Consider the following 19,320-nt stretch of genomic DNA (forward strand, 5'->3'; position numbering starts at 1 on the left):
GTTTGTGTGTTTTCTTCTTCCAACACTTGCAGTTTATTTATTTTGCACTTCTTTAAAACTTTTGCATCTTCACACTTTTTAAAACCTAGTCCCAGAAGAGCTGGATGTGACCCCCTTGTGACAAACAGAACGGTCAACCAATCAGTATGGCGCTTCAAAGAGTGGGATGGTTTGGTGACTGATGCAAGAGCTGTCCAATCAACACTGAGCAAATCTAGCTTCTGCTGAAAAATTAGAGCAACATTCCTCTGAGCATGATCCAGGGACAAAAATGGTTTGTGTGCACCAAAAATGCAGTGAGTGAGCTTTCACAGCAGCCTCACCACTAAAATTATGTACCTCAGTATTAGGGATGAGCAGTTTTGTCAGTTTGTTTCTCTTGGTTTCTTTTTGTCCTCCAGATTTCCACATCACTTTCTGAATCTTGTTTAAAGTCGTTACGAACATTCATCAACATTTTAATACAGATTTCTTCTCATTTACACATTATTATTTTTTTGCAATTTGCCTAATACAGACATTTTTGCAAAGCCATTTCCCCCAATGTAATTCATTTTGATACACAATATTTGGCTGGAGAACTTCATTGAAAAATTTGAACAAGTGCAAGTTTCAAAAGGGTGTGGCAGTGTTTTGGTTCATGTATTATTTTGGAATGCTTTCAGTTGGTAGGTTTGCTTTTAGATACTAACTGAATTGAATTTGTCCCCCGTCTCTGATCTGTGTGCAGCCTGACAGTTTTTTCTGCATTCTTATAGGGCTGCATTGACCACACAGAGCAAGAGAGTAATGGAAATACTTGAAGGGTATTTCACATAACCATTGCTAGGTTCATGCATTTTCTATTCATTATTCAAGGTCAAAACATTTCCAGGATGAATCCTTCTACACCTGACTTTACCACTAGAGAAAGGACCAATGCATGCTACGTGAAATGTACTATTCCATATAACATGCCTGTTTCATAAAATAGCAGCTGTGGAGGGTAGGGAATCAGTTCCATGACCATAGCCTGTGGAGTGGGGGTTGACCATTCCACCAATGGAAATCATTTTGCTCAAGCAGCCTCTTTGTGCTGCTCCCAGGGGGAGGTTACTGTGGGGCGATGTCCAGGACCTGAGTCAAGGGTCGGCAGACAGTCCTCCATGGGCGAAGCAGGGTCCAGGGTGAGGAGCAGGGCAAGGACAGGAACTCTCAAGGAACAGGACAGGGTGCTGGCCGAAACAGCTCTTCAATGACGTTGCTCCCGCAACCTGGGACTGGGCTGACTTGCCTTTATCTTCTCTGAGGCCAGGGGCGGTCCCGGCCCCCAGGAGACCCACCTCTCCTAGCCTTAAGGCGAGCACTCCTCCTGGGAGAAACCAGCTCCCTCCGCCTCTCTGCCCTGAGCAGCTCAGGAGAGTCTGGAGGGTTACTGGACCCAGAGGCAACCTCACCTTCCCCTGACAGGGCTGGGAGAGGCGCACCTGTAGGCATTCTGTCTTCAATCACCTCCGGAGCCAGAGAGGATTCACCTGGTGCCTGCTCCTGAGGATCCAGCACAGGTGCAGGTGCTTCAGATCCAAGGCCCTGCCCCAGTTCAGCCGGCCCTGGAGGCGGGGACTCCTGTGCAGGCTGGGGTTCCTCCGGTTCAACCACTGAATCGGATTCCCAGGCCATCACACTCTTGCTGCTATCGTAGTTCCCCTCTTAAGCAAATATTTCATTTATTACACTTCTTTAGGCAATTCATAAACCACTTAATAGAAGAACTTTCAAAGCAGCATACAAATAACATTGCGGATCAGGCACAGCTAGAAATCTGCAAAGCAGTTAAAAAGCAAATATACACAAAACCATAATTCATTAAAACATAGAAAAACAGTAGAAACAGTAACACTTTTTAAACAAGTATATGTACAGTGGTGCCTCGCAAGACGAAAAGAATCCGTTTGGTGATTCTCTTCGTCTAGCGGTTTTTTCGTCTTGCGAAGCAAGCCCATTGACAGATTAGCGGATTAGCACTATTAGCGCTATTAGCGGCTTTTAGCGGCTTATCTGCTGATCGGATCAGCTGATAAGCAGCTTAGCGGCTTAGAAAAAGGGGGGGAGGGAAAAAAAACAGCAGGAACTCACAAGACATTGTCGTCTTGTGAAGCAAGCCCATAGGGAATTCGTTTTGCGAAGCACCTCCAAAACGGAAAACTCTTTCGTCTAGCGAGTTTTCCGTCTTGCGAGGCATTCGTCTTGCAGGGCATCACTGTAATTAAGTTCTGTGGCTGGATAGTGCTGTCACACTAAAGGATCAACTTTTTGTAAATGTGGAAGAAACATTATGTAGCACTTGTAAAAGTAGAAGCCGAAAAATACCGACAAGATGCTAAATGAGCATTACACATTTTATCAGCTGTAATATTTTTTTTTTAAAAAAAGCTTTACCAAAAAACCAAATCTGTGAGCCAAGGCCAATGAAATATGCAATTATTAACAATGGTGTGTGGCTTCACAACAATAAGATGCAAAAATTGTGTGCAATTGCACTTCAATGTATTCTAAAATATCTGACTGTGCATACTAAATTTAACTACTCTGCAGCAATGAAATAAAAAGATATTTCCAAAACAAAGGTGTCCTGCTCAGTGATAATTGTGCTAAGCAGATGTTCTCTGGGGGTGGGAAACAAAGTTCCATGGATTGAAAACTGCAAGTTCTGGGAATTGAAAACTGCAAGTTCCATGGATCAAAGCAGTTAGATAACTATGTGTGGGACCTGGCGATCTCCTCAGTAAAGTGGTCCCAAGCCTATAGTAGCTTGGAGAATGAGGTTCAGGAGATTTTCATCAGGACAACATGCACGGGGAGGGAGGGTTAGCCACCACCACACCCTGCTCCATGGCCCTAACCCTTCTATTTTAATTGCTATTTGTAAAAAGGATAAACAAAACCATACACAAGGAAAACAGGAAGCATCTGGTGTAAATGAAGAAATAGAAGAGTTAGTCCCAAATATGCAGAAGGACATGGGTAGACCTTGCAGAATACAGAGTCACCTTATTTCTTGGGCCCTACAGTGAGGTAATCTCTGGACTGAGTTGTCTTATTCCCCCCCCCTCCACACACACCTTTTAAATTGCAAGGTGTATTATTTCAGTTTCTTTATAATATGGTTTGCCCTCTTCTACATTCATTCTGCCAAGTGGGACTCTGGACATCTGCCCTAAAGCCCAGCCGTGATGTTACCACCACTTGAGCCAACCCTAGATGCTCCTTTGTACATACTTATTTGCAAAGCCCTCTCAATCAGAAAGGTCTTTAAGTGTTGTACATAATAAAATTATCATTAAAACGCAGCTGAAACCTACAAAACTGTTGAAAACCCAAGCATACATAAAGTAAAGGTCTATAAAACGCAGGGGAAATCAGCAACACTTTTAAATAACACATAACTGAATCACATTTAATTTTAATTCTCCTCTCTCTTTTCATCCCACTTGTTCACTATAGGTCTTTCTGATGTCTTCACCACTCCAACTTAAATGGAGTTGTTTGTGGGAATCATGAGAGAAAGTCAGAGAGAGTCCATCTGCAGCCTGAAAATACATCAGACCTATTATGGATTGGTTGCCTGTGGTCTTTTTTGGTGGATTGGCAGAAGAATGAAAAAAGAAAATACTCTTGTTTTGGAAACTGGGCATTGCTTCCCTAATGATGCATGTAAGATAGGCATGTTTTCAAATCAGGCTCTAGTTGAGTCTATGTTGGTAGCTACATTGATATCTATCCTAGCCCTGTGTTGTTATCAAAGTTTTGGGTTGAAACTCCACCTTTCATTGATTCAGAATTTCTTCCTGGTATCCATGAAACTCTACATCCTCTTTTTACCAAACATGAATCTGCCCTGTGTGTTATAACCCTTGCTGAAAGCATTTTACTGTGAGGTAAACTACTATGTATTGTTTATTGAGTCTGTTCCCCCCCCCCGCCACCCGCATGTCCTCTTGAGCACGGGGAGTTTTTAATCAAGTTTTGTAGTCCCACACTGCTGTTTTAAAATCAATTGCTTTATGTTCCAAAATGGATTTACTCCTAGATGGAAAGGTCCTTGGAGACTCCCTGGTAGCTCTGAGAAACTCTCCTTTATGCCGTTTTCAAAGCTTCTGTTTCTGATCCTCAAGCGAGGAAGCATCAGGCTGAGTTCCAACATAACATCTTCCATTGGCTCATTCCCACACACCCAAACTCTGCTTCTGCAGGAACATCCCCAAATAAATCAAAGACAATATATGGGCTTCCTGGAACCTGTTGGATGTAGTGCACGGACATGAAAGTGAAGTCTAGACCCGGAAGATGGAGCTGAAGTCCCAGCTGAGCCCACAAGGCAAATTAGTGGCTCTGATCCAGCTGCTACAGTCACAGGCAACTACTCATGCACAACAGTCAATGGCTGCTATGTGCATAACATCCTATTGGCTTGAAAGAATGCATTTAGAGGGGGGGTGAGATGTCATACATTAAAGAGGACACCCCTCTCTTTGAATGCCTTTCTGGTCCAAGTCTAAAAATAAAGAACTATAAAAGGGGCAGAGCAAACAAGGGCCTTGAAAATGCCCATCAGCAGTGAGCAGCTGGCCAGCAAACTGAGCAGGCGCACACAGGATTACTGTTTTATTCTTATATGAATTATTATTATTATTATTATTATTATTATTATTATTATTAAAATTTGTATATTGCCCTTCACCTGTAGATCTCATGGTGATTCACAACATAAAAATGACACCTGGTCACAGTCTTTCCTGCTATGGTGGGGTGCAATGTATTTCTATTTAAAAAATAGTAATTTTTTCTGAATTTACATCTATGCATATAAATTGACACATGCAGATTTCATGCTTTGTATGTCTCCTTCTGTCCTCTCGTTTGGTGATACAGTTCCTCTTTCTGGCTTTATGCATAAGAGGCCACCCTAGACACAGCTAGTCGGTTCAACTGTAATGTGTCTTGACATGGGCAATGTACTTTAGAGGCTAGTTACACATATCTCTCTTGCTGGATCAAATCTTTATGATCAAAGTGCTAATTATTCTGGTGGTACTCAGTACCGGCACCCTTTCTCCCCCATCCTCTTGCAATCTATTGGGATGGTGGTCAAATTTTGTTGGGGAGTAGCAAACAGAGAGAGAGGGAAGAAAAACGGACTCCTCCTCATCATCCCCCTTCTCTAAGAAGTACACTCATGCATCCCAGTGGTGTTCGGGAGAAGTCTGGAGAAGTTTGAGAGAGGAGACATGTAATTCTGGAAGGAGGGCAGGACGGATGCTAGTTTGGGGGCAGTTAGAGAGCCAGGAGGGTGGGGAAAAGGATGAGAAGGAGGGGATTGGAGTCTCAATTATAAAGCATGGGCTCCTTGAAGAAAAGGGTGGGATATAAATGCAATAAGTAAACTATTCTGCTTACCTGCTTAAGAAAGCTGGAGGGGCCAGCCAAATGGAGATGTCAGTCAACAAACCTGGCAGCCTGGCAACCAGAGATCTCCACATGGTCACAATTTCGGGTTGCCATATGTCCTCTTTTTCCTGGACACACCCTCTTTTTCAGACTCAAAAATTCTCTCTGAATGGATTTTCAATATACAGTGGTACCTCAATATACAGTGGTTACATACGCTTCAGGTTACAGACTCCGCTAACCCAGAAATAGTACCTTGGGTTAAGAACTTTGCTTCAGGATGAGAACAGAAATTGCAGTGCGGTGGCAGCGGGAGGCCCCATTAGCTAAAGTGATGCTTCAGGTTAAGAACAGTTTCAGTTGAGAACAGACCTCAGGAACGAATTAAGTTCTTAACCTGAGGTACCACTGTATAGCAAAACGTCTGGGTTTATGCAAATACACATACCACAAAGCTTCCAGAATATAAAGTCATGCTGCTCTGCAGCTTTCCTCTTCTACTCTACTCCAGCTCCTTTCACATGACTGGAGCTGGCCAATAGTGGGTTGTCACATGATTTGGTCACCGTGTTGTTCTTCTCCCCTGTCACGTGATCCGTAGAGCCTGTGGCTGCGAGCCATAGAGGAATATGCCCAGGAGCCATGGTAACTTGGAGTGGGGTATGCCTGGGGCTTTGCCACCCTTGCCCTGTGGCTAACCAGCTCAGCGGGTGGAGGGAAGCAAGGTTGATCCAAGGCCCCTTTTCCCGACCTCAAGAGCAGCAGTGGCAGGTGGGGGAACCGTTCTGTTTGTTCACTGACTGGTGGGTAGTTACTTTTGGCTAAAGCAGCCCAGTCAGAGTGGCTCACTCTGCACTTTATGTGGCTTTCATAACAGTAGCAAATACATGAAGCAGGAATGAAAAACACCCACCTTTATATGCTCAGGTAGGCATACATGTATGTAACACCAATGCACTTATAAAAGGTAAAGGGACCCCTGAACATTAGGTCCAGTCGCAGACGACTCTGGGATTGTGGCGCTCATCTCGCTTTATTGGCTGAGAGAGCCAGCGTACAGCTTCCGGGTCATGTGGCCAGCATGACTAAGCCGCTTCGGGCGAACCAGAACAGTGCAGGTAAATGCCGTTTACCTTCCCACCGGAGTGGTACCTATTTATCTACTTGCACTTTGATGTGCTTTCGAACTGTTAGGTAGGCAGGAGCTGGGACCAAGCAACAGGAGCTCACCCCGTCGTGAGGATTTGAACTGCCAACCTTCTGATCAGCAAGCCCTAGGCTCTGTGGTTTAACCCACAATGCCACCCGCATCCCAATGCACTCATAGTGAATGCAATTACTGTTATAAGTGTGGAGCTGCTTTCAGTATCTGATGCAATTTGAAAACAACCAAACACTGTGAGTTGGCTGAATATTTATAATATTTGCCTGTTCTGATCCTTATTGTTTTTTGGTTGGTGGGGTATATGTGTGGCTTTATTATTATTATTATTATTATTATTATTATTATTATTATTATTATTTTAAACTGTTGTTATAAACTCTTCAAAATACTGCTCTTCAAAATATGGCAACTCTATCACAACTGGACCCCTGCCAGTCTCAATGTGTGCCTGGCACCTGAGGAATTTCAAACTCTGGATATAGGAGCAGGGGAGACTTGGGGTGGTACATGACTTGACATGTACCTGTTTACAAAACAGCTGAAACCAAGAGTAGAAATAGTTTACATTGTCCTAAGTGGCCATTTTATGCACACTTTACCCTGGTATGTGAATTTTTGTACACATTACTTGGCTGGAGTGCCTTGCAAAATTCAGAGAAGTGCAAATTGCAGAGGATTTGAAAGGCTGCCTGTGTTTCAGTTAAGGCATTGTTTCAGAAAGTGAGATTTGATGGATTAATCCTTGAATGCAAACTAAATTGAATTTCTCTCCATCTGTACTAGGCTGGGTTTGGGGTGGGCGGGAATATGGCCTTAGAATCCTCTACCTATTTGCCTCACTTTGTCTTATTGCAAAGTGTGGGACTGTGTGCCACCATGCTGATCACCTTTAAAAGAATAAGAAAGCCTGGACATTGGGCATTTTTGCACCAAACAGTCAAAACATCTAGCTGAGAACGAACATTATTCCACCAGACAGAAGAAATGTCAGGCATAAAGCTTACTTCACATCTGAGGTCACCATTATGGTGAAGAGCCATTCAGTCCAGTTAAGGGACATAGTATCAGGGGTGTCTTACCCACAGAGGCTAGTGGCGCGGGGTGCCAGGGCGCCAAGTTCTGGAGGGTGCCAGGGAAGAGGCAGAGGCTGGACGCGGCGCCTCCCGGCATCAGCTCACCGCACTCACCCGCCTCCACCTTGCCGCGCCGAAGCAGTGCCATGCCCAGAGCCTCCGTTTGCTATGGCCACCACGGCACCAGTGGCCAGCTGAGCCGGGAGGCACCACGTCCAGCCTCCACCTCTTCCCCGCCAGAGGAACCACCCTCCAGCCGCTGCCCGCCTCCTCCAGCCCCGCTGGCAGTGCTGTCCTCCCTTAAAAAAGGTGGACAACTCTGGGGAATTGGGGGGGGGCAGGAGGGAGCTTTGTACCAAGGCGCAAGATATGCTTAAGATGCCCCTGCATAGTGTTGGGCTTTGGCGGGTGTTAGCCAGTCAAATGGGATTCAGAGGCCTGGCACTTTTCTGAAAGCAGTCAATCTATATTATATGCCACTGCAGAATTCAGGCTTCCATGACCTTGGAAACTTAATTTGCCTTTTTCCAGATCCATCCCTGATATGCATATTGGAGTTGCAAGCTGGTTAAAGAAATGTTGATTGATTCATCATATGGTATTTAACTGATTCACTGATTGCATTTGCAATTGATTTGCAAAAACAAAATTTCAGAGGACAAAAAAATACTGTAGTATTTGTTGTTATTATTACCCTTCCTTCACCAGCAGATTCAGGTTTTCTTTGTTTTCAGGTGCAGCACACCTAGGTGGCAAGAAGCTGCCTTCTGCTGAGCTAAACCATTGGTCCATCCAGCTCAGTATTGTCCAAACTGAACCCTCCCTGGAGGGATTGAACCTGGGACAATTTTCATGCAAATCAGGTGCTCTAGCGCTGAGCTGTGGTAGGTGTCATAATGGAAGAGGTATTCCTCCTGTGTCTGAGAGGAGACAAAACACCTCCTTTAAGGAGCAGTTTCCAATCTGCAGTTTGTTGAAGAATCTAGTTTTAAAGTAATTAAAAACAAATAAAGCATCCCCTAATTAATTGGGGAAGAGCACTTCTGTAGCCAGTATAACATTTACCTGTATTATTAATAAATTAAATATTGCAGTGTGTGTGTGAAAAATATGTTCATTTGATATATACTGTATGTATAGATAGCATAATCTAGTAGAGGTATGGCAGGCATGTGACCCTCCTGATGATGTTGGACCCCAACTTCCATCAGTCCCAGCTACCATAATCAGTGGCCAGGGTTTATGGGAACCAGAACCCAGCAGAACCAGGAGGGCCACAGATTCTGCCATTCCTAACACAATCAGGGTTGCCATATTTCAAAAAGTTGTTGAGCTATCCAGGCCTTGGGCCATTCACCAACTCTCAGGCAAACCTATTTTGTAGGGTTGCTATTCAGAATTAATTGAGGAGCTGGAGGGCCATATATGCCACATTGAGCTCCTTGGAGGAAAAAGGTGGGATATAAATGCAGTAAATAAATAAGATAAAATCCTGGTTCACACTTACTTGCGGACCAGTTGTTGACCGTTCATCACATGGTTCTTCAACATTTGATTGTTTCCAAATGAATATGTGAACCACTTCCATTTCGAAATTAGGTGATATGGATGTTTCACCTGTGCTAATTCATCCATGATCTCGTTTACAAATACAAATTATTGATCGGCGCTATTACAATCAGTGTGCCATGAACATGTTTGCGCACACAAACAGCTGGCCCAATGAGAGTTACAATAATCTGTACTTAACATTAGGTGGCAGGAAAGATTTTTCTTTTGCTCAGAGATGCAGTGGCACAAAATAACTTTTATTTCTTTAAATGGATTTCCTTGTAGCTTCATTCTTCTAAAAAAAAAGTTCTTTGTTTACATCTGCCTTTTATTGTATACATTTTGTCTTTCAGCAATTGAGAGTGGGGAATGAAAACAGAAGAAATCCTTCAGTTGCACAGCAACAAAAATGACAGAATATCAAATTTACACTAAAAGGAATCGCTATTTGAAAACGACTTGGCTTTCAGCTTTAAAAACAAAGAAAGACACATAAACATCTATATTTCAATACTTTGTATGGGTATTTGATAATAAAACCATAGATATAAAACAAATGCCCTTAAATGACACCATCTAGATGGTTTTAATATCACCTCCCATGTGTTCAGTTACAATATTTTAATTACACTGATAGATTTTTGTGCAATTTAAACTCTCTCTCTCTCATGCTTAAAGAAGGAATGTGAGGTTAGGGACTGAATTTCCCTCCTCTTTTGGGAAGGAATAGTACTCTTTAAAAAAAAATAGCACTAATTCTGCATTATAAAATTTCTTGATACAAAAAACAACAATAATCCCAAAACACAATTTATCAAGCCTGTTCTTAAAGGAAATCTTCTGTATGTCTTCCTTGCTCATTCACTCTGCCTATTCTTTCTGAATTAATTTTTAAAGTGCATGAATGAGTAGTCTGTTTTAGGGTTTTGTTTGTTGCTTCCTAGCCTCCACCACCACCCCACGCCCCACACAACACTTATGGCTCAAATCAGGGGACTAAGCAGCCTTGAGAAAGTCCACAGAAAACCTTGTCTCCCCATAATCACTCTCTGGACATATGAGAGAGAGAGAGAGAGAGAGAGAGAGAGAGAGAGAGAGAGAGAGAAAGAAAGAAAGAAAGAAAGAAAGAAAGAAAGAAAGAAAGAAAGAAAGAAAGAAAGAAAGTCACAACCAGATGATGATGATGATTTGTATAGTGCCTTTCATCCAAAGATCACAAGGCGGTTCACAACATAAAAATACAAAATGAGAACACAAAACAAAAACAAAGCAATAACCCCCTTTCTCCCCCCCCCCATATTTAATATCTACTCAGGGGACTTTAAAAAATAATAATCCTGCAGATAATTACCTGGGGGATGTTTCTTTATTGAAATATATGAGAATAATGCCAGTTTTATAAATGCCAAATTCTAATATTTTGCCAAGTATGAAAAATCAAACACTATCAACAGAGCACTGCCAGAAATCATAAGGGCAGGATAATCATCAGCAAAAGCTCAATTACTTTGTAGTATGTAATACTTCAAATTACCTGCATACACCACCCACCTCCATACATAATACCTGTGCGTAGTGGGTCAGGTCTGCACCATGTGAGACTCACCAGTCCAAACAGTCATGTATGGTATCCTATCAGCAGCCCCAAAAACCTGTTTTTACTGCCTATTTGGGACTGCCAAAAAATGGGGGGAGGGTTTCAAGCATGACTGCACTGCCAAACTGCATTCAACTGGGTGGATCAAAAGTTATGCATACCTACATTAGGATCAAGTTGTACTGGAGGATTTAACAATATGTGTGACAATTCAGCAAAAACTCTAAAATTAGAGCTGCAATGAAATCCCAGCCTACGATTCTGTGAATACTTAGTCATGACCAATGCTACTTTCCTGGAAAAAGAAGTGCCAAAACTCACCATGAACACCTCCCTCATTCTCTTAGAATGTCAATGGCACCCATCTGAGAGTTTCAGTGAGTCCAGCCCAGGTCATGAGGGAGTTGAATAAAGTGGGCGGGAAATAGAGTGCATATAAATTGGTGAGTGGGGGACCCTTGACTTGTGAGCTAGAGATAGAGCCCAGGAGACAACCTTGCAGACACTAGTCCATTAGAGTGACTGGGACACTGTCCCACCAATCTCAATCTGCCTTCACCCAGCCTTCTCCTACCTGCCTTCTTATCTTACTTATAACCAATCAGGGGGTGGCTCTGCCTGTCATTGGCTCTAGTGCTAACACCTACTGCTGGTCTCCTGGTCTCCCTGATTTCCTCTGAACCAGTCACAATAGGCACTAAACACCCCTGGGTGTAGAGGTACTTAGCCTGTTATCTTGGCAAGAACCACATGTTTACCACCTTGGGTTCCCTCGTGGAAGAAAGGTGGGATGCAAATGTAAGGAGATAAAATAATATGTATATGGTGATGTGCATGCAGAATTGCATCCCTGCCTTGTTCCAGATTAAACAGTTAACCCAGGGCAGTATTGTCTACTTTGATTGGCAGTGGCTCCCCAGGGTCTCCAGGTCTTTTCCATCACCTGCTGCTGGAGACTTTTTAATGGCAGATGACCTGGAACCTTCCACATGCACATTCTTTTTTACTTCTAGCACTGGAAGCTCTTCTTCATTCACCCCATATACAGCTGTATTCCTTCATGGAACTCATTTGTGAAGAATACAGGTCTGCCTATTGTCCATTGACTGGAGAGATTACAAACAGGTAGAATAACAGTTATGGCAGGGGACGGGAATGTTTACAATGATATAGTTAAAATATATACATTTAGCCTTCATCCATTGCCTAAGTCCAGCCTAACTCCATTGTAGCTTAATAAGAAAAGCAAAGTGCTGTACAAAATTAGCAATAAAGTCCTTCCAGAGGAAGATTTAGGACAGTGTGACCAGCTCCACTGCATTGGGTGCCAAGCCTAGAGGGCGCCACAGGGTGTCACAACTAGGACATAGTGAACTGAGCAGAATGGAAGGTGATGGGTGGGGGTTGCCGAATGTTGGGCTCGCACAGGGCGACGCTGAAATTTGGAAGACCGAAGTTCACCCCTGGGTCTGCTTGCCTGGTGACTCACAATCTCAATTAATGGCTAGATTGTTGCTTTGTTTTGTTTTTGCTTGTAGCCTTATGTGATAGCAAGAAATGAGTATTAAAAGTATGGTTTCTTTCATGGAAATCTCTCTCTTATTCATATATGTATGCGTGTTTATATATATGAAATCTAAAAATATGTTTAGGGGTACTCTCATTTTCTTACTCATATTGAAATACTACCCCTCAATGAGGCCATACTTTGATTCACAAAATGTTTAGGGGTAAGCGTACCCCAGCATCGTCCCCCCATGAAAAAAGCTGTGTGTGTCATATATATGTGTGTGTGTGTGTGTGTGTGTGTGTGGCGACTTGATACAAAAAACAACAATAATCCCAAAACGCAATTTATCAAGCCTGTTCTTAAAGGAAATCTTCTGTATGTCTTCCCTGCTCATTCACTCTGCCTATTCTTTCTGGATTAATTTTTAAAGTGCATGAATGAGTAGTCTGTTTTAGGGTTTTGTTTGTTGCTTCCTAGCCTCCACCACCACCCCACGCCCCACACAACACTTATGGCTCAAATCAGGGGACTAAGGAAGAGCGGGCAGCCTTGAGAAAGTCCACAGAAAACCTTGTCTCCCCATCATCATTCTCTGGACATATCTAAAAGGCTTTGGGGGAATCTAGAGCCAGGAAAAGGACACTTATTGATACCAAGACCTTGGAGGCTGCGGGAGATTATATTTCCATGAGGCATCCCAAAGCGATTTACAATCTTTGACCTAAGCATTGCAACAAAAGAAGCAGAAACTGCTTTTTCTCTGGCAAGCATCTGAACTGGTCCATCAGTAGCCTCCATGTCTGCATCCGGGCGGGACATGATGTACCGTATTTTTTGCACCATAACACTCACTTTTTTCCTCCTAGAAAGTAAGGGGAAATGTCTGTGTGTGTTATGGAGCGAATGCCTACGGATGACAGGGGGATCTGCTGCAGTCGTGAGCAGAGGATCCATGGTTACAGCCTGCACCAAAAAAATCATACACCCACTGTTGCCTGGGGCCACAATGGTGCAAAAACATGGTTACAAAGCATGGATCCACATGGATCCTCAGGATTTTTGCATTGGGCCAGCCCAAACTCACCGTCAGATCACATGTCTATGGCTGCAGCATGAACCACAAAAATCATACATCCACTGTTTCGTTTAGAATATTTTTTTTCTTGTTTTCCTCCTCTCAAAAACTATGTGCGTGTTATGGTCAGGTGCGTGTTATAGAGCGAAAAATACGGTACTTTAAACAGAATGGAGTTTTAGGTGATGTAAATTGTAGTGCAGAAGATACTGTCATCAAAATGCTGTTACTACTACTACTGTAATAAATAATAATAATAATAATAATAATAATAATAATAATAATAATAATAATATAGCAAAACAACAACAACATCCTGCAAGGAGCTCAGCATGGCACACGTGTTTCTCCTGGTTCTCATTTCATCTTCATAGCAACCTTGTGAGTCAGGTTCAGCTAAGAGACAGCGAAGGGCCCAAGGTTGACCAGTGAGCTTCATGAATTAAATGTTTGTTGCTCTACCCACATACCCACTGGAAATTCATGGTGGCAAAAGCAATATGCATTCTATGCAGCTCTCCCTCCAAATGAGTTCGAGCGGTCAAATTTAAAGCAGCATTTTCATACTTATTTTAATAGGTCAGACACACAAATCTGAAACACATGTCCTTGGAAGCAAATCAATAGGGCATAACTTTAAAGTAAAAGCGGGATCTGATGCAAAGCAACCCAGGCCAAACTGCCAAGCCTTTAAGTTGCCCATCTGTGCAAATTTTATATCGTGATAGCTGAGCACAACTGGCTTGCTTTGAGAATAAACAAAATAAAGACTGTTTTTTCCCCCATATTGAAAAGTGCAATATGAATAAAAGATACAATAATAAATATTACATGGCTGCCTGATAAATATTAACTTAATATTAATTTACAAAATTAAGTAGGGTTGGGGAAACAATACTAGCTTCATTTTCCTGGATGGCATCTACAATCATCCCTGCTTCAAATTCATAAGGTACTGACACACACACACACATACGAAAACAAACACACAAACCAATAAAAACCAACAAACCAATGCCTCTGCCTTCACAAAGACACTTAGCATCCCCTTCCCCCTCCCCCTTTTGCAATGTGCTTCTCTGTTTTAAATTATAATTCGCAGGCAGCGAATACATTCGTGCATTCAAATTCAAGGCAAAGTTACATTGTGTGTTTCCCAGTTGCCAATTACAAACGGCTGGTCCAAGGAGGAGCTGAACCCTTCTTAAAGTCGCTGCATAGCCAACAGCATCTCTGAGGCTGCCTCTTGAACGGGGGAGGGGAGAGAGAGAGAGAGAGAGAGAGAGAGAGAGAGAGAGAGAGAGAGATTGTGCTCAAAGAAACATATGTCGTCCCAAGATTTATTTATTTTTTAAACCGAACGAAAGAATAAGGATCGCTTTACACAATCACATGTGAAATTGACTGTATTAGCTTAACTAGCCCTGCCTGGGAAAGGGAAATTTGCATCCCATGCTTTTAAAAAAGAAAGGGAAAGAGGAGGCGGAAGAAGAAAAGCAAGCAAATAAACCAGGAAGACTCCACTAGGATGACCCTAAGGAAACCGAGATCTACAACAACCTCTTTAACAGGAAGGCATTGCCCTGTCGAAAAAGGGTGTGAGACTCTCCTTTCTCTCCCTTCTCCAGCAAAGATGGAAGACTTAGAAGGGCCTGCCGGCTGATTGGTATAGATACCAGCGTTTTCTATATATTAGCCTCAATATTGTCTGAGAGAGGAAATTGACAGATTTCTTAAACAAAACAACAACAACAAATTTCACATAGGATTGAAAGGGCGGCTGGGAATCTGAACGCAAAAAAGCTGGCTCTTCTCTCTTAAAGTCTAACCCTTTAACCCTAAATAATAATTAACAACAACAAGAAATATTTTTAAAAGACCAAGGCCGTAAAGCATATTGGAAGGGGGGGGCGGGGACCGAGAAAGTTTATTTATTTTTATTTTTCTGTAAAGTTTCCCGGGTTTCTTTCTTTCTTTCTTTTTTATGTTTTATCACCACACAAATAACGCAACTTCTTTTAACCTGTAAAAATGTTTTATTCAGACCTTTTGTGTGTGTGCGTCTGTACAACAATAAAATATTGCGTCAATATAAACCCCCCCTTTGACTAAAAGTGGTTGACAAACAAACATCACAAGCGAATCGTTTTATGTTTACGCCTTCCTTCCCTGGACAGCCGCTTCGAGGATATATATATATATATATATAATTATTTTTCTGACTTTTTTTTTTAACATAATGAGGAATTTATTGAAAATAAATAATTGTCGGCAACTGCGATAGGCAATTTGGAATAAAATAGTTGAAAAAGCAACCTTTAATGAAAATAGCGTTTATTATACATCAGTTACTAAATGAATAATCTAAATGATCTTTCCCCCCTTTTAAATTAATAACTTCCCAAAAACGTTTAGAATATACAAAACTGTACAGGTTTTTTCTTTTTCTTTTTTCCTTAATATAAAGTTGGCAGAAAGCGGGGTCTTCATTGTTGGGATATTAAGCGCATATTCAGGCTTGCCAGAGAGAAAATATGGAAATGGACATTGTTTATGCTTGAGAAGAATTTGGATTGAAAACGGGGGCGGGAAATGGGGAGGGGATCCTTTTCCATAATTAAACTGGCGTTGTTTTTACATCATTCCAGAGCTGCAAATTTGCACCTAGGGCTCCTTTCATATTATATCGATAGGTGTGTCAGACAGAGTAGTGATGTATGGGTAGGCACAATACTCTGGATTTTTTTAGTAGTATAACTATATATATATCTATATATACTTAGATGTCTGTAAAGCACCTATACAAACAACTGCGGTGCCTCGTTGTGCCAGGTTTCCGTGTGTATTCGCTTAAGACATGTAAACGTGTAAAATATACACATTCTGGTCCTGCCTAGGTGTCCGTAGACAAACAATGGGCAATGCGTCTGTTTGTACAGCGTGTTTGTGTGTGCCTGCACACCCCTATAATGTGCGCCTTTGTAAACACACACGTCCACAAATGGAGGGGAGCTATATCCAATGACAGGCATGGAAGAGGAGGGAAGAATCTACAAGCAAAATAGCATTTTATTTGCTTTGGGGGAACTCTTTTAAAAAAATACAACTTAATAACAAAACGCTTTTGACCAGATCTGCAGCATATCAGTAAAAACCACAACCCAATTCCTTACTGCCTTTCCCCCCACCTCGACCCAACCACCTCCCATACCCATTATTAATTTCAACCCTTGCTGTTTTCCTTTTGACTTTTGATAAGAAACGCGGGCAAACCGATTTATTCCGAAGCTAAGCGTTGGACGGGAAACGGGTTTGACTACAAACCGTAGCTCCAGGGGTCGACCAGGATGGATCCTGTCGTGTGTGTGTATATATATATATATATAAAACATTGACGAAGAGCTAGCGACCAGGGAAAGGCCGGCCTTTCAAACATATATAAGTTATTCTAGTGATGTTTCCATGTTCGATCTTTGTTTAGACAAGCCAAAATCAGGCACGGGGATGGATGGGGAAGGATATGGAGGGGGGGCGAGTAGGAGTCGTCTTTTAGAGAATTTCCATGTTGACGTTATTTAATTCTGAAAGTTATTTAAATATATCTGAAAGGGCGGGACAAAGAAGGGTTGAGAAAATCAGATTTTCTGACTAGTCATCTCTTGTTTCTGCCTTTGGGGCTTAGAAAAGAGGGGTTCCAGATTCCACCTCCCTCAAATGGGGGTAGGGAAAATTAGAATACATTTCCCCCTGCCTCCTCCTTCCCCCCCTTTACAGAAAACCAGTGACCTGCAGGGGGAGAGGGGAGGAGGAGCTGATCAATGGGGTTCCTCCAATTTTAGGTCACAAATGTTACCTACAGGTTGTAGTGTATCACCCCCGGCCTTCTGAAGGCCGCTATACAGAAAGTCTGGTTTAGGAACGAGCAAAGCCAAGTCCAGCCAAGCTAAAGCGAAAACAAAAAAATATATACCCCAAAACCTGAAATACATCGGATCAGACCAAGGCGCTGAAAGGTTATTCATAGGCACGTTTTGTGTATATATCTATATGGAAAGAGAGAGACAATGCATTTGTTCTGTTGTCTTCGTATCGGAGATTTCTATTTTTTAAAGCCTTGATGTTTACCACAGAAAATCGGCGAGGGGGTGGGGAAGGTTGGATAGATAGAGAAACAGAAGAAAAACAAGATAACTATAGACATATAAATAAGTATATGTGCTGCCAGGAATGAGCAGCGGGGTGGAGGGGGGTAATGGCGGTGGGGAGGAGGTATGTATTATAAACTATTCTTTTCATTTTCTTAATGTCGTGGCCAGGTTGATGTTGTCCTGAAGGGTTGATGAAGGTAAAGTTACCGATAATAATAATAATAATTATAATTATAATAAAATCCTGGTTTGGGCAGGGTCGGAAAAAGAAGAAGAAAAAGAAGAACGCAAGAAAAAGGAGGGCGAGGAGGAGGAGGAGTGGGAGATGAATGTCACACCCATAGGATCCGCGCCGCTGCCCAGTTCCCGAGTGGGTCCTTCATAGTCAAAGATCGTGGCAGGAGGCGTCTGTTTTCACGCTGTGAGAGTAAACCTCGTGCGGCTGCGGCGGGTCCCCTGGCGGCGTCATCCTCTTCTCCTTTTGCCGTCTGTTGCAAAACCAAACCCTCACCACCTCCTTCTCCAGCTGGAGGCTGTCCGCCAAAGACGAGATCTCCTGGGCCGCCGGCTTGGGGCACTTCAAGAAATGCGTTTCCAGGACCCCTTTGACACTCACCTCGATGGAGGTCCGCTTCTTCCGCTTCCTGCCCTGCGCCGCGATCTTGTCGATGCTGGTGGGGCTCCCCGTCGAGGAGTCGGCCTCCTCCAGCCACTTGTTCAGCAGAGGCTTAAGCTTGCACATGTTCTTGAAGCTCAGCTGCAGAGCCTCGAACCGGCAGATGGTGGTCTGAGAGAAGACGTTCCCGTACAAAGTGCCCAGCGCCAAACCCACGTCCGCTTGCGTGAAGCCCAGCTTGATCCTCCTTTGTTTGAACTGCTTGGCGAACTGCTCCAGTTCGTCCGACGTCGGCGTCTCCTCGTCCGAGTGGTCCTGGCAGTGGTGAGAGCCCAGGTCGCCGTGGTCCGGGGTGTCCCTCAGCACCTGGTGCATGGCCTGCGGCGTGACCGAAGCCGGAGGGGGCGTCAGACCCCCGTGGTCCAACATCCCGCTGACCGTGAAGCCCGCTTGAGAGTAGACGTTCAAGGGAGGAGGCGGAGGCTGCCCGCTCGACGTGAGCGAGGAATTGTGAGCCGGGCTGGCCCCCCAGGCGCTGGGGTGGCTGGTGTGGTGGGGCGAGTGGTGGCTAACGTGAGGCGAGCGGTGGTGGATGATGGCCCCCAGCTGCAAGTCTTCCCGCCCTGGCTTCACGTCGGGCTGGTCCAGAGGGCTGGCGGTCAAGGTGGACGACCAAGGGCCTGCGTCGCTCAGGCTGGTCACCCAGTGGTGCCCCAGAGGGTGCCCATTGCTGGGGACCCCTTGCAAGTAGTCACTTTGGAGAAGTTTCTGGGGGTTCCGGAATGGGCTTCCTTGCTGCATCCCCGCCGATTCTGCGTGGACCAAAGAGCTGGAAGTGAGGATGCTGTAGGGATTCGACGCCGCAGTAGCCATGCTTGATGCTCAGGATTCCCCCTACTAGTTATAATGTGGCAAAGGGAGATGCGTTCAGCCTTTGACATCTACCCAGCCTAAAGGGAGCCAAATCAGCAACCGCATGCTGACGGACAGCCCCGGCGGCCAATCCGAGAGCCTCTTCCCGCCGGGAAGTGGGCGCCGCAACCAATGAGAGTTCGCCAAAGAGGCTGGCTCTGAGCCCGTCCAAAAGGGTGGGGGGGGATGGAGAGAGAGAGAAAGAGGGAGACGAAGAAGCTTGCAGGCGGAGAAGGGTTAAAACGA

The 19,320-nt window shown here is 43.7% G+C and overlaps 1 protein-coding gene and 1 long non-coding RNA gene across 2 annotated transcripts; one reads left to right on the forward strand and one right to left on the reverse strand.

Annotated features, from left to right (window-relative positions):
* Positions 1-3,246: 3,246 nt before the first annotated feature.
* On the forward strand, positions 3,247-9,932 carry LOC309524108. Its single transcript, XR_014215801.1, has 3 exons — positions 3,247-3,693; positions 8,400-8,549; positions 9,570-9,932. It is a non-coding gene; the product is annotated as an uncharacterized lncRNA (long non-coding RNA).
* Positions 9,933-13,663: 3,731 nt separating this feature from the next.
* Positions 13,664-19,088, reverse strand: POU3F4 (POU class 3 homeobox 4). The gene has a single exon (XM_082208473.1). The coding sequence runs from the start codon at positions 19,033-19,035 to the stop codon at positions 17,932-17,934; it is 1,104 nt and encodes a 367-aa protein (XP_082064599.1). The 5' UTR covers positions 19,036-19,088; the 3' UTR covers positions 13,664-17,931.
* Positions 19,089-19,320: the final 232 nt, after the last annotated feature.

Source organism: Podarcis vaucheri (genome assembly GCF_965113315.1).
Source record: "Podarcis vaucheri genome assembly, chromosome: Z".
Classification (NCBI taxonomy): Eukaryota; Metazoa; Chordata; class Lepidosauria; order Squamata; family Lacertidae; genus Podarcis; species Podarcis vaucheri.

What these genes read in the sequence shown, in the direction of transcription:
- POU3F4 (XM_082208473.1), bottom strand. Translation starts at nt 19,035, where the DNA reads ATGGCTACTGCGGCGTCGAATCCCTACAGCATCCTCACTTCCAGCTCT.